General features: G+C 44.4%; 1 protein-coding gene across 3 annotated transcripts in view; it reads left to right on the top strand.

Annotated features, from left to right (window-relative positions):
• SORCS1 (sortilin related VPS10 domain containing receptor 1) overlaps positions 1–16,135 on the top strand; it is a 333,563-nt gene that overhangs the window by 281,757 nt on the left and 35,671 nt on the right. For all 3 annotated transcript variants that reach the window (XM_047761867.1, XM_047761868.1, XM_047761869.1), the window contains 3 exons: positions 6,384–6,517; positions 8,929–9,052; positions 14,751–14,863. In XM_047761867.1, the coding sequence (XP_047617823.1) occupies positions 6,384–6,517; positions 8,929–9,052; positions 14,751–14,863 (371 nt within the window). The remainder of the gene's footprint in view (positions 1–6,383; positions 6,518–8,928; positions 9,053–14,750; positions 14,864–16,135) is intronic.

Raw genomic sequence — 16,135 nt, 5'->3', positions numbered from 1 at the left:
TGGTGTAGGCCACAGAAAAGGCTCAGATCCTGCGTGGCTGTGGCTGTGGCTGTGGCTCTGACCAGCAGCTGCAGCTCCAATTTGACCCCTAACTTGGGAACTTCCATATGCTGCTTGTGCAGCCCTAAAAAGAAAAAAAAAAAAGAGAGAGAGAGAGAAGTGGTGTTCCAGGTCCCATATATGTATTAAACATCCCTGAACTCCAACTACATATCAATACTGATTTATAGGAGTTTCCTGGTGGCTCAGTGGGTTAAGGACCTGGCATCACTGCAGTGGCTCAGCTTGCTGCTGTAGTGTAGATTCAGATCCTGGCCTGGGAACTTCCACATGCTGTAGGTGTGGCCAAAAAAAAATTTAACTGGAGTTCCCGTCGTGGCGCAGTGGTTAACGAATCCGACTAGGAACCATGAGGTTGCAGGTTCGGTCCCTGCCCTTGCTCAGTGGGTTAATGATCCGGCGTTGCTGTGAGCTGTGGTGTAGGTTGCAGACACGGCTCGGATCCCCCGTTGCTGTGGCTCTGGCGTAGGCCAGTGGCTACAGCTCTGATTCAACCCCTGGCCTGGGAACCTCCATATGCGGCGGGAGCGGCCCAAGAAATAGCAACAACAATAACAACAACAACAACAACAAAAAAGACAAAAAGACAAAAAAAAAATTTAACTAAGTTAAAATTCAGCAGCAGCTTTTCATCTCCATTTCTCAGAGTCTCTCATAGAGGCAGCCACAGCTCCCCCTGTCCTGGTTGCCCTGCCAGATCTCCTTCCCCCTACATACAACCATATCCCTTGATAGGAAAAAATTTCCCTATCCTAGCTTTCTTCTGGGCTGACTGAATTCTGGGGAGCAAAAAAGCACAGAGCTTGCCTCTGCCCAAGATTAAGGGTTGCTGAAGCCAAGATTTCCGAAAGAAATGAGTTGCTTTGTTCACTTGCAATTTCTTTCACCTCATTAGCCTAATTGAATGGCTTAAGCGATTTGACCTTAACCTCCATGGCAGATGATTTGTAATGGAGAGTTCTGTGTTATGATTTTAATTTTGTCAGACTTATGGGTTAAGCAGTCAGATAAGCTGCCTCCTGTCACAGGACCCCTTTCTAAGCCTGGTCTTGGGAACAAGAATCAACTTTTTGAACTAATCATATTAAAGCAGGGTTATTTTTTAAATTTTCATTAACTCCCATATGTCTCAAAGCCATGGACTAAGCCATGCCAGCAGGTTCTAACTTCTTTGCTAGGGCTTCTCTCCTGAAGGACCCATTGTGCTTTCTTCTGCATGTGAACTTCTCTGCTTATCCTTTCTCCTCTACCATGACAGGCAGCATTTGGCCCTTCTTTCAGATGAGACAAGCAAAGATTAGAAAAGTACTATGATTTGACGCTATTTTACCCTAAAAGGAAATGACTATAAAACCATAATTGACTTACACTCTCAATAATCTCAAATATGAAGGACAGCATGGTGGTTTTTAGTGTCACAGTTCCAGAATATAGAAGGGAGATAGATGGCTTTGTAGGAAAAACAAAAACAAGCACTGGACTGCATTGGGAGTTGTTAGGTCCAGATGCTGGCCTGAACTCCTGGCCAAGTCACTGCATTTCTCTGAAACTAATTTTTCTCCTCCATCATATGAAGAATGCACATCTTGTTTCCCAAGAGTTCCATCACTGAAAGTATGCTGTGTCCCATCAACTAGCAAAGTTTGATTTTCCATTATCACAATGCAGCTTGTGCGTCTTGTACTTAGTGGGTTCTTAGCTTGCCAAATGTGCTCTCAGCCCCTCGTCCCTTCCCCTCCCCCCTACCCAGGGCTTTTCCAGAAAGCCCCCTAGCCCGTCTTGAGCACACACTTCTTCTACTCTCCAATTCAGAAAGGTGCTTTGATTCTAAATCAGAGGTTCTTAAATATGGATTTGCAGAGGTCATCAGAAGCAAGTGGAAATGATGTTCCTGCTATAATGCTTGCAGGCCCGGGCAGCTCTCGGGGCAGCTTGGTAATCTGCTGTAGCCTGACCGTTGAGCATTCCTTGGGGAATGTATTCTCTCTGCTCTACTAGTTTTGCAAACTAATGAGACATGTGGTTCAGCCAGGGTTGCCTTCAGCAGGATGGGGTAGAGAATTTAGAGGACATGGAGATTTCTACTCAGAAGGCTGACGTACCTCAGCCATTCTTGCAGGAAAACAACAACAAAAAACCCAATGTATATTGTGCAAATTTGTAGAAGAGATGGTGAAAAAAAAAAGATGAGGGGAGTTTTCTGATACTTCCCAAACCTCTCTCCTCAAGTACCCCTTTACATAGAAGCCCTCTGCAGATGCCTTTCTGGCCCCATCTTAGGGTAAAGTGTGAAGTTTCTTAAAAACCTGTGTAGCTTTGAAACTAATCACATGATCAAAACCCAGGCCAGCATGTATCAGACCTGGGTTTTGCAAAGTGTGGTTAATGAGCCACCTGCCCCAGAGTTAGATGGTAGAAATGTGCTGTCCTGGGCCCCATCCCAGACCTATTAAATTAGGATTTCTGGAAGTGCAGCGTCATGATGTGTCTTTAACAGAGTAGTAGTCTTCATGCACACTGAAGTTTGAGGGACTCTGTTGTAGGATCTCATCTTTACACTTTGAGTTTCTCTTATATCTTTTAGTGGATTTTTTTTAACACCTCAGACAAACTGCAATATGATACATACACAGCATTTAAATTGGTGGTCAGGAGGTTGTCAAAACAAATGCCAGAGCAGAGTGTGCATGTGCACGTCTGCGCGCGCACACACACACACACACACACACACACACACAGTGTGTTCGGTCACACAGACATCACTCTGCAGCACAGAGAAACCACGAGAAGGGAATCTCAATGCATACAATTTCCCCCTTTCTCTCACCACCTTGGGGAGGTTCATAAGGAGTAATGCAGCGCCACCTGCTGTCCTTTTTGTTCATTTCAGGCACTTGTCCGAAGAAGTGATTCCCGCCAGCTTATTCTGCTCACACCTGAGTGTGGCCAGCCCTCTGGGGCCCCCAGGGGCTGGAGTTTCACTTCTAAAACTCTGTGAGGGCAGATCACACCGTCTTGGCAGAAAAGTGAGGCTTGAAAGATGGGCGTTGGGTATCAGGAACCAGGTATATTAAACACATAAAAAGTCAATGGACACAAGAGGATTTGGTGATCTGAAAGCTAAATTCCACATATCTGTAAGAATGGATGATGTGTATACATGCAAGAAGGAACTTATACAAACATATGTACAAATACTTCAGGGTCTCCAGTGACATGCCGAGTGTCCTGAGTGTCAGGTCTTCTTTCCTCAGTCTCTCCACTGAAGCTATTTCCTGCCATTCCTTACACATGGCAAGCTACCTCCTCCTCAGAGTCTTTGCATTTGCCCTACCTTCAGCCTGGAGCTTCCCCCAGAGTTACCTGGTATACTCCTGCATGGTGTTCAGGTCACTTCTTAAATGTCATTGCTTCTGAGAGATTTTACTTGAATATCCTCTCAGAAATAACACTCTCACCAACCCCTGCTTCTTGCATTCACTGCCTATCTCAATAATACATAATCTCCACCCAGTGCCAGGTGTCCCCAGCACCTAGAATAGTGCCTGACACATAGTAGCACTCAAAATCCACTGAAGGCAGGAGTGACTATATTTCAGGAGCAAGATTCAACATGTGTTGCTAACAGGACACACAGACATCATCCTTACTTCGATAATTGGAATTAGAAAAAAATGTTGAACCCTCCTACGTGACAGAGACCAAAATGAACCCTTTTAGAATGGACATGACATGTCTGTCAGAGCTTATCTAGCTCTTGCATTCTAATCAATTGATGTAACTCCAATTAGGGTTGTCAGGAAGAGTGTCATAGAGGAGAGGACACTGGGACTGAGACTTGGAGGTGACAGGTCCCGTGGGAGAGGTGTGTAAGCAAAGTCCTTGGGTGGAGCAGGGCAGAGCCTGCTGGAGCAACCTGTGTGATTAACAAGAGCAGGTGTAATGAGCAGTTCCCAGTGCCTGCGACATATTTAAGTCATCAGTAAGCAGTGACTCTTAATAACTCTTTCATTAGCATGGGTCTTATGGAGCACTTGTCAGCTGGCCCACGCTCTGAACTTGAACTGCTTTGGTCCACACCCTGGAGTTGAGGAAGATGACTTCTGCTTTTTGTTCATCTCTGCATGGGGCATAGTAATGCCTACTTCCTAAGGTTGCTGTGAAGATTAAATGAGAATAAGAAGTTATCCCCAGAATGTGTGGTACGGATCATTGCTCAGTAAACATGGCCCTTATATTATCTCATTGAATCATTCTGGCTTATGATCAACCACTTCTTATCATTTGTTTTATAAACCAGAAAATCACTTCCACTCTGTTTGCTAGTCTCCAAGACTCTGATCTATAAAAAAGAAAAACAAGGACAACCACAGAAACTTGAAATTCTATCATTTGTCCACTTATCCAGCCAATGTTCTTGTACTTGCTTTGTCTCAAGAACTGTGCACACCTTTATCTAAAAAGAGAACTATGAAAGATGCTTCCCCTCTAAAAATTTACAGCCTATGTTCTCTGCCTCACAAACTGTAGATGTGTGTGTATTAGCTATTGTTATTATTATAATTAGGTAATAACAATCTTAATTTTGAGCAAGTGAGCATGGCTTTCTAGAAAAATCACTGTCACAATCTGGAGGGTGAAAACATACGTAGTCATTACTATACATCATATGAATATATAATATGTATATGTGCACACACACACATAATATGCAAGAATGAATTTACGCAAACACACCTATACATATTTCAGGACCAATAAGGCCAACATGCTCTATGTCCTAAATGCCTCTGAGATCTCGTCATCTTCCACTCTTTCCCTCCATTGCTCCTTTTCTTACTATTCCTCAGACATGGAGAGCCACCTCGTCCTCAGTGTCTCTGTGTGTTTGCTTTACCCTCCCCCTGGAGCAAAACTGATGGGGACACCTGGCACTTGGTCCAGCTTTTGTATTACTGAGGGAAGCAGGCACTGAATGCATAGAGTAGAAGGATAGATTAAAGTGGGGAAGGGTTGGAGGGTGGAAAATCTGTAATGGCCCAGGCGAGAGGGGTGTTTAGTGCATGAACCAGGGCAGGATGAGAAGGGCTCTGAGAGGTGGTTTTGAAACCAAATCAGTGGATGCGGGCAGCAAGGAGATAAGGAACTGGGACTGACTTTCTGCTTCTGAGTTGTGCCCCTGGATAAACATGGGTGTTATTCATCAAGACTGGAAAGTGCAGAGGGGAAAAATGGTGGCATTCATAGGAACATCTGGCTGCTAATTGAGTCTGGAGTTGAGAAGATGGATCCCTAAGCATGTAGTTCATAGTCGAAGGTCAGGGTGCGGATGGTATTGCTCAGAAGTGTAGCTGGAGGGAGAAAAAGCCCAAAGAATCACATGGAATGGTCAAGTAGAAGAGGAGATGTGATTAAGGCGCATGGAAAGGCCTGAGATAACCACTTTATTCTCCACCTTGTAGAAGAAAGATTGGGTTGACAGGTGTTTGTCATGTTACCTTAAAGGAAAAGGCATTTTGTCTGGTAACAGTGACTCAGAGAGGTCAGGGGTTGAAGGATAGGACTAGTGGTTCTCTGGGAAGAGGATGTTTGTATCCTTGTGAGTTTGACATCTGGTTAAGATTTCTGGTCTACAGGCCCCCGTGGGTGGAATTATCCCCTTCTTCAGCTGAGCGTATCCTGAGAACCTGAGGCCCACCAGCAATCTCTACCCTTGATCTTGCCAACTCATGCCTGCCTTTGTCCTGTTCAAGCTTAACTCAGTACCGTGCTTACCTCACAGGTGGCTAGCTTTACCTGCACTTGCACAAACACACACTCACATGCAGTCATGCACAAACACACATTTACACACACTCACATGGATCTTTAAAATCCGGTAAAGAGTAAAGAATGATTACATGTAGAGTGGTTGAGGGATTTGTACAATAACCACCCCCACTCCCCACCCAACACAAATTCTGTGAGGTTTTTATAATCTGGTTATGAAATATACCAGGGTATAACCTCTTGGAAACACTGGACATCTTCCTGTGAAATCTCATATCTTGCCTATTCCTTTAAGGACTTCATCAGTTACTTGTAGGTTTTACCACATAAATAACTCAGGTTTTAGGCCTAGAAGAAAGACTGGTAAATGGAAACTGTCGAGATAGAATTGTTTACAATATAACCTCTCCAGATTAGGGACAGCACCTAGGCCCTTAGGGAGCAGGACTGATGGTTTGGAAGCTTCCAGGACAGATATGTATCCTCTCCAGAGCAGGGAAGGTGCAGCAGGGAGAGCTCTTCTCTCCATGCCTCCTCTTTCCTCTTGTCCCCAGGTCCCCTGGAGCACGTACACCTGTCTCTTCCCTTTGTCACCACGAAGAACAAAGAGGTCAATGCGACTGCTGTGCTGTGGCCCAGCCAGGTGGGCACCCTCACCTACGTGTGGTGGTACGGAAACAACACGGAGGTGGGTCACCTTCCACACGGGGTCTGGGCAGCTCCACAGAAACTGGCTGGAGCAGAAAGGGGGAAGAAATAGCTGCCGTTACTTGAGTCTGGGGCTTGTCACAGCTTCGGGTGGGCTCTGAGTATCCCAGTCATGTCATCAGTATGCCCTCGGTCTCTCTTAGCTGCACCCTCCCTCTTACCCCTGCCTTCCTCTGAGGTAGCTCTTCCCCAGGTGGGCTTTGCCTTCCTGTGGCCCTTGGCAGCAGCCCGAGCTTTATGCCCCCACAGCTCAGCAGAGAAGAAGCTGTCTTTCCCCAGAACACTAACAGAAGTCCCAGAATGGAGTCATATCACCCAGGCCTTGATCACAGTGATGGGGGCGGAAACAGATGGGGAAGTCGGCTTCCCTATAACCACCTGATTGAAAGGAGGGAGAGTATGGACCCCGCAAGGAAAAGAGGCCAGTGGACACCAGACAGACTAGAGCCACAGATGTCTATACAGCCTGGTCCTTCTCCCTGCCATGACCTCCTCACCATGAATCAGATGTGGCCCTTCTTCATCTCAGTTTTTTTTTGTTTTTTTTTTGTTTTTTGTTATAGCCGCACCTGCAGCATGTGGAAGTCACCAGGCTACTGGTAGAATCTGAACTGTAGCTGCAGGCCTAGCCACAGCCACAGCAACGCAGGATCCAAAAGCTTCATCTGTGACCCACACCACAGCTCATGGCAATGCTGGGTCCTTAACATTGAACATACATCCTCATAGAGACTATGTCCAGTTCTTAACCCCCTGAGTCACAGCGGGAACTCCCAGCTCAGCATTCAGCTATATGTTTCCCCCAAACATTCCCAGTGATCCAAAGTCAGCAGCAGTTCCAAAACCAGTAGACACCTTAAACCTCATGTCTCTGAGTCCTTCATTGTACAGATGAGAAAGATGAGAACATGCATGAATCGGCTTCCTCGCATCTCATTCGGCTGCTTCAGGCAGAGGCCAACTCCAAGGCCTTCTTGGGCCTACATGGATTTGTCTTCCTCTCATGCCAACCTGCATGCTCTGCTTCAGTTTGGAACTCAGTCCAGTTGCAGAAATTGATGTTTGCTTGCAAACATTAGAAAAGGCAGTAAGGACTGAGGCCCTGAAACATCCCAAAGGACACTGGGACCAACTGCCTTGGACTGGAAAGCTTTCTCCTCCAGCAGAGTTGCTTTCACTTGTGACTTTGCTCTTCCAATGCAGCACATCTTGTGTGAATACAAATCCCTTTATACCCCAGAGCTGAGTTGTGGCTTTCACTGCAGCCATGACTTTGCACCAGCCCTGGGAGGAAACCTCTCCTGACACTAGACCTGTTGTACACCTGAAGTCCAAGGAATCTCTGGCCTCTACTGCTGCCATAAATCTGCTGAGAAGAGATGCATGTAAATCGGGCCCAAACTGGGCCTGCTACCCACAGTGGCAGAGGAGAAAGCTATGTTATTTGCCTGAAAGCTGGTACCTGAAGGTGAAAGTCCTCAAAAACTTGCTTCTGTTTTTTTTTTTTCCTGAATTTTAACAGAAAACCAAATTCTCAACAGATTACGTTGAGTAGACTGCTTATGCTGGGTTTAGTCTTCCTTGTGTTATGCCAGGAGTTAAATGAATTTTGATCTTAAAATTAATTAAGGAAAGACAGGAATGAAATGTTTGTGGGGAGTGAGTCAAGGGAGGTTAGTAGGCTAATAATCTTTTCCTCTAGGGCCCCAGTGTCCAATTGCATTACAGGCACTGCTCCAAATCTTTTTTCTTTTTTTTGAGTCCTCAAACCACTATCCAATTAGTACTTGTTTCCATAGCAGCTCCATCCAGGAAACTGCTGATAGAGCCTCTCAGAGGAAGCCAGGCCACACGAGGCCTCCCCTGTCTAATGGGTGTAGTTTGAGTGTCCTTGGTCACTCCATTCCATTGTAATTTTATATAACTAGTATACCCTGGAAATGAACAACTAGTCAATTATAAATTTTCTTTTTCAGTGACTACAGCTTAAATCTGAATTAATTTTAAAAAATCCCTGGTTTGGTCTGATTTTAATGTTGCCTTGGATTAAGCCATCTGCTGGATACAAGTGGATTGTCAAAAAGAGAGGTGTAGGATTCTCTGTGAAGTTTCTATTCCACCAGGAGGCCAGACCTATTGATCTCCCCAGCCCTGAATCAGGATGCTGTCAGAAAAAGGGTATCAGATTCATAAGGAATGAGTAGCGTTTCTTGGGGTCGTGCCCCTAACAGCCCCTCTCTGGCCTGGATTTGTGATAGGTGGTATGGATGCAGGTGGTCACACAGACAAGCCTCTGCTGATTTAAGGAGCTTGCTAGTGACTTGGAGCTGGTGCCGGACTCACCTGTAACTGAGCAACTTTCCCCTCACTCTGCTCCCTTGTTGGTTTTAGCCCCTGATCACCCTGGAGGGAAGCATATCGTTCAAGTTCACTGCTGAAGGGATGAACACCATCACCGTGCAAGTCTCAGCCGGGAATGCCATCCTGCAGGACACGAAAACCATCGCGGTGTATGGTGAGTGGTCCTTCTGCTGAGCACACTGTCCTTGTGTGCTCCAGATGAAGTGGTTTGGTACCTTGGCGCCGAGGGACCTCCTAGCTTATGACCTCTACCCAGAGAACAGAGGGGAGTAGTGGAGAAAGAGCTGAGTCAAGTCTCATCTCCTATTTGGGGAAGATGTAGTTCGCTAGCAAAATGGTGTTCTCAATGTGTAGTCTCAACTCCAAAAGGGGTCATTGCTTTTGATTTTTCAAACTGGGTCTGGTGCCCATAGAGCAGCTCTCTGCTCACCTACCTTAGGAAGAGAACAGTGAGTTTCATTATGTATAAGGCTGATTCATCCCATTCGGTGGTTTGGTGATATATAAATAGCTAAAACCCATTATAAAAGAAAGTGGTTAATATTGAGGCTTTTTTTAAAGTTCAACTTCAAGAGTCATGATCATTAAGAAGAATTTACCAATGTTTAAATGCTCTGAAAAACTCTTCCACAAATGTGTGTATCATTAAAAAAAAATCTACTAGTTTATTTTTATTTTTTTAGATTTTATTGAAGTATAGTTGATTTACAGTGTTGTATTAATTTCTGCTCTACAGCAAAGTGATTCAATTATACATATATATTCTTTTACATCTTCTTTTCCACTATGGCTTATCACAGGATATTGACTATAATTCCCTGTGCTACACAGTGGGACCTTGTTGTTTGATACTCTGCTAGTTTAAAAGTGAGAGGAGAGTCATAATAAGCACAAGTCATGTATCTTCATAGACTAGATATTAGTTTGAACAAACAGCTATATGGAACAATCTTATCATCAGTTGGGGAACTTGAACATAGGGTATTACATGGAATGAAAATTTATAGTAATGCAAAGGTAGAGTCATTGATGAGAGATTAAAAAAAAACAGTTGCTCTCATTTTGGCAATTTTTTTTTTTTCTGCGTAGATATTTAGATGGCTCTGCACTAAGTGCTTTAGTAGATGGGAAAAATGTGAACTTTTATTGTTAATATGAAAGTGGCACAAATCCTTCATGGGAAATTAAAATTTAGAAAGCAGCAGTGTAAAAGGAGACAGATAGGGAAATAAATGTTATGCAGGGAGAGAGCATGAGGGAGGGGTCAAAGAAGGGAGTAAGGGAAGGTGAGGCAGAGATGGAGAGGGATGGAGAGTCAGAGACACACGAGCTTGTGGTCCAAAAATATCACTTGTCCCAGCTCCAGAATTAATTGATTCCGAGGCAGGTTCTGTTTTTCATTTCTCATCTTGCCAACTTGACCTTCAAATTCAGAAAGTAATTTGTAAGCAACTTGGAACATTTCTGAGTACCCTGCTTCCCGCATGGCTGCCTGTTAAGATTTCATAATGTTTCTTCCCTTCTCCCTTCCTGGAGAAGCTCGATAAGCCCAAACACTAAGTGAAACTAATCAGCGCTGGTTTTCCTGTGCATCTCGTCAGTAAGACCTCGTAGCCAGATGGCCTGGAATGGAGGAAAGCTTTTGCTTCTCCTTCCTTCTTCATCTCCTTTCTACATTGTGGCAATGCACTTCTTTTTAAGTTTTATTGAAGTATAGTTAATTTACAAGGCTGTGATAATTTCTGTTATACAGCAAAGTGACTCAGCCATGTATATACACACATCTAGTCTCGCTCAGATTCTTTTCCCACATACATTATCACAGAATACTGGGTTGAGGTCTCTGTGCTATACAGCATGTCCCTGTTGGCCAGTCATTCCATATAACTCAGTGTGCATATACCAATCCCAAACCCCCAGTCCATCCCTCCTACCACCCCCCCCCACCTGTCCCCTTTGGTAACCATAAGTTTTTCAAAGTCTGTCTCTGTCCTGCAAATAAGTTCCTTTGCATCCTTTTTTTCTTTTTTTAAGATTGCTCACATGGTGATATCATATGATGTTTGTCTTTCACTGTCTGACCTCACTTCGTGTGATAATCTGTAGGTTCATCCATGCTGCAGCAGATGACAGTATTTCATTCTTTTTAATGGCTGAGTAATATTCCATTATATGTATTGGAATATTATACATATTTTTCTTAGAGAGGTCAAAACTTGCCCCAGCTAGACAAGGGCAGAGCTGGGCTTTCCACAGCTCATGCTGTGATTATCCTACACTACTGGCTCTTGAGTCTTTTCTGTCGGAGCTCTCTTTCTTCTCTGCTTCTTGGATGTTGCAGGTGTCACTAATGGGCACTGACCCATCAACCTAACAGCCGTCCTCTTGGTGAAGGATCTCAGCTACCTCCTCATTGGAACCAGACGGAACTTTAAATCTAGAAGGTCTTTGCGCTTATCTAGTCCAACCCATTATTTCACAGCTAGGAAATTGTGGCCCCCAAATTGGAAAATCCTGGCTTAACGTTATTCTGCTCGTCAGTAACAAGATCTGATAATAATGATAGCAGTGGCCGTGGTAGAAATGAACATTGATGAGGCCCTTACCAGCTTCTGTCCTGAGCACTTGCTACATATGATCCGTTTCATTGCATCCTTTGAACAGATTTATAAGAATCACGCTATGATTATTTCTCTTTCATAAGTGAGAAATTTTGAGATAAGTATAAGAAACAAACAGAGCCTATGCATTCTGCATCTAGCAGGACTGTTTCTAACCACCTTCTATCCCTTGCTATGCTGAGCTCTTCCTCTTCCTAAAATCTTGCTAAAGGCATCATGTCAGAGCGAGTCACTCTTCATCGAATGGCTTATCTTCACTTAAAAGGATCTCTTAATTTCAAGCTTGAGCAGGGAAGTGGGCTTCCCCTCCTCTAACTGAATTCCTGAGTAATCAAACATCCCTCGTCCATCTTCAGTCAGATGGGTTGTCCAGAGTTTCACATATATAACTAGAAAATTCTAACAACAGGTGTGACCTGTTAAAGGAAAATCGTGTCATGGAAGTCAAACAGGCAAGACTGAACCCAACAGAAACAAATTGGAGGAATTGGGGGGGGTGTCGGCCACATGGAAGTTCGCAGGCCAGGGACGAAGCCCAAGCCACAGCAGTGACAATGCCAGATCACCAGGGAATTCCAGTGGTTTCAGTTTCTGGGATGAGCCAGTAGAAAGTACTGGAGGATTTTAGGGGGAGGAGATGATCGGTGTGCTTAGGCAGCAGGTGTTTGCTAATTGGCGCTCAGGGAACTTAGGCAGAGGGTCCTATCATTCTGGATGATAACCCTTTCAGAGATGGCTCCCAGGTCCCAGAGAAAGGTATTTCTGGGTTGCAGAAGATGTGCATCTCAAAAGTACAGAGAAAGAATTTACCATTGGAAGTTGTCTAATGTCAGTGCTCTAAGAAAATGGAGGTCAGGGCTGGCATCTGGAAGAAACCTGTCTGAAGTTTAAGGTAAGGGGACCATTAAGATTCTCACGGTCAGACTGAAGGAGGAGTCATATTCAGGCAGTTGACAGAGGAAAGATTATCTACCCAAAGCCATGAAATAGAGTGGAGGAAAGAAAATTTAGTTTGCAGGATTTTCCCTCGTTTGCCTCAGGACTCAGGTTTGCCTTTAAATACAAAAAGAAAGTGTAAATGTGTAGAATTCTTCTCTCTCAGCAGCTGCAAAAAAGGCATATATACATTTTTGGCCTTTACTGTTTTCAGTCCACTCCCCACCACCCATCCCCTATTTGTTGAATAAACTTAGGGATAATGTTTCTGCCCTGCTGTTTAGCATACTAAGTAATTATGGAGGGAGCTGCACCATCTTTCTCATTTGTGTCTTTTTATTAAGATAAATATCTTCTCTTGTAGATGAAGTCTCCACAGTTTGGTTAAGAGGTTTAAGGGAAGTGAGAATGACAAAAGCGTACATCTTCAGAGTGAAGAGTTAGGACCCAGTGGGTGATTCCTTAGCGCTGCCATTTACCGAGTGGCTAATAAATATGCATTTCATTATTCTCCATCAGAACTGAAGCGGTGACATTCACATAGGTGGCCAGTGACTCATAAAATAGTCAAACTTCGAAAAATACATCTTTGGAATAAGCTGACTGCCATAAATACAGGCTTCCTAGTGTAAGAGACACTAATGCTTTGCCTGATAAGCCTTTAGCATTGTTAGGAGATGCACGAGTGGGATTTTGTGTTTACTGTGTGTGTAATCGGCATTGTCGATGTTGCTAACCCCCTCCTGAAACATCAGAACATACTTAAAACAAGAAAGAAATGTGTGATGAATAGTAAAATGCTTAAATTACAGAGAGCCTCTATTGATGCATTTGTTTATTCAACAAAAACTGTTTTAATTAAATGAGTATGTTGAAAACCTACCACGAACTGGGAACTGCCCTAAAGGGCTAGGAACACAAAGCCCTGATTGTCACTGAACTCCTCTTCCAGTGTGGGAGACAGACAATAAAAACAAAATCATTTAAGTAGCAAGAAGTATGAAGAAGACCAATAAGGGCCGTATGAGGAAGGGTATTAGAGCTGGTGAAAGGGAGGATACCTGAGGTTGCTGATGGGAGGGGCTCCTCCCAGGAGAGATGGAAGGCTGAAAAGGAGCCCAGCAGGCTGTCCTCTAGGGAACTGGAGGCATACCAACATGGGAAGGAACAGACAGAGTAACTCAGAAAGGACAGGGTCCTGGAGTGTAAGGCAGTGCACAGGACACGAGGCAGGAAAGAAAGTCAGGGCTGGGTTGTGTGGGACTATGCAGGCTGTACTAAAAAGCTGAATTTTATTCTCAATGCAATGTAGAGCCACCCACTAATTTCAGGGAAGCAATGTGATCTGAGTATGCCATGTGCCAAACGCTGTGCTCTTCTGTGAAATCTGTGACTGTGCCAGGGCCAAGGCCATGCCTTCTAGCCAGTGGCTGAGTGGTAGGAATACTAGGCAGACTGATTCCTGGGACATGGACTCCTCTGATGCTGGCCTGGAGATATCCCACCATCTGTGTCACTCTTCCTCCCTGTCTTGCACTGTCACATATGCATCCGGTCTGATTGCTCCAGCCTCTTCTGGCTTATTCACCATGATCTCTTAGAGATAATGCTGTACACAAAGTCCTTGCCTTTATAATTCCATCTATTTCCAAGATTAACTCAGAGGCTACAGAGACAATTAACAAAATCCTTGAATTAAAAAGCCTATAACCTTCCTTTAACTGAAACTTTGGGGCAAACAAAAGTTAGCAATAGAATGACCACCATAATAATTGTAATTACGTAATAATTATTATCATACAATGATCACAAAAGTATGTGCAAAACACAGTCATACCATAAGGAAGAAAATTAAAACCTGGTGAGGAATAGTGAGTATTCAGTCAGTAAATACTCGAACTAGAGCTTGGATGCCGTGTGCACATAAGATGGAAAAGATGGGGTGTTTTAGGCAAGGGGCAGTGTGTGGGCAAAGGCCAAGGGTCGTAAACCTGCGATGCATCCAGGCCACTCCAGGGGTGTGCATTTAGAGTCCAAGGATGCAGGGCCTGGGATGGGGGACAGTGGACAAGGGCTGTGGAGCTGAGCATCGGCCAGAGCCTAGGGCTTTGGTTTGAAAAATGAGCTGGGAATTAAGAGGGATGGGAAATCGAATTTGCCTTCCAGGAAGGGCTCTCTGGTGAGTATGGAGGAAAAGGACCCTCCATTAGGGCTTTGCCTAAAATATAAAGTATAACAGACTTCTTGAGAGACGTGTCAGACCTAACAGTCATCATCCTACTGTTGTGTCCCCAGAGGAATTCCGATCTCTTCGCCTGTCCTTTTCTCCAAACCTGGACGACTACAACCCGGACATCCCTGAGTGGAGAAGGGACATCAGCCGAGTCATCAAAAAGTCCCTGGTGGAAGTGAGTGCAGACAGCTCCTCCTCTTGCCCAGGTCCTTTCCTCTCTGTCCTTGCAGAGCTTCCCAGAGAGGGGACCCTTCCTTACACAGAGAGGTGGCAGGAGAGGGCTGGAGGCCAGGGGAAGAGTACCTGCTGAACCTTGTCCCACAGCTGCATACACATCACAGGATGGGGAGAGAAAGTGAATAAATACGGGGTCCTTACTCTTTGCGAAATTCTTGTTCTGCTGAGAGAAGATGACCATGGGAATACGTGACAGTCAAAGTTTGCGATCAGCCATTAGTACCTGTAAAATCAGCTACTGTGCATGGTACTGAAAGGCATAGCCTGGTACACTTAGTAAGAGCAGCCTGGGATTCAACTCCCACACATGGCCAGCACAGCAGCACCCTGAGCAGGAGGGCGGTCATCTCACAATGTGCCAGTTCTTTTTTTTTCCCCCCACTATTGCTATTTTTCTTGCAAATCACACTAATTTTTTTTCCCACAAATTATTTCACCCATGACTATAGTGGAGGTATGGGAGGGAGGAGGGAAGTATGGGAGGGAGGAGGGAGGTATGTAAACAGGCTTTTAAAATTTCCTGTTCTTGTTTTTGAAAGATCTCTGCTTGACTGATCAACAGTCAAGGGTCAAACATTTTCTTTCTTTCTTTCTTATCTATTTATTTATCTTTGGCCATGCCTCTGGCATGTAGAAGTTTCCTGGAAAGCCATAGCAGTAACAAAGTTCAATGCTGAATCCTTCATTGCTCACCCACCAGGGAACTCCTATCCCATTTCTTTGAATGACATTTCTCTCCTACAACTGCCCCAAGAAGGAATATTATTGTCCTCATTTGCAGATTAAGCAATTGAGGTTCCGAGAGGTTAAAGAACTTATTTAAAGCCTCACAGCTAACTGCAATCAGAGGAATGGGAGATCCGCTCATGTAGCGTCTTGGATTTATTGCTCAAACCAGAAAATTAGAGATGACTTTTACTTAAGGTACATTCTTAGCCCCAGAGAGAGGTCAATTTAGGATGAGTTATACATCCTTTCCTGCACCCAGTAGGCAGTGCCTCATGACACAGAGGGCTGAGGAGAGATAAAGGCACTGGGATAAGACCTATTCAGAAAACAGGTCTCACCTCCAGCCTTTGGCAAAGAGCTGGCCTTCCTTGTATCCATACCATTCATTATCTTTGTTGATGTGGTTTAGCACTGAGAGTATCCCAGAAACTCTTCTCAGTGTTTTGCGTTTTTTTTTTAAACACAGTAATCTCACACACAC

The sequence above is a fragment of the Phacochoerus africanus genome, chromosome 15 (genome assembly GCF_016906955.1).
Source record: "Phacochoerus africanus isolate WHEZ1 chromosome 15, ROS_Pafr_v1, whole genome shotgun sequence".
NCBI lineage: Eukaryota > Metazoa > Chordata > Mammalia > Artiodactyla > Suidae > Phacochoerus > Phacochoerus africanus.
Note: the sequence above shows the minus strand (reverse complement) of the source record. Positions and strands in the feature narration are given on the sequence as shown.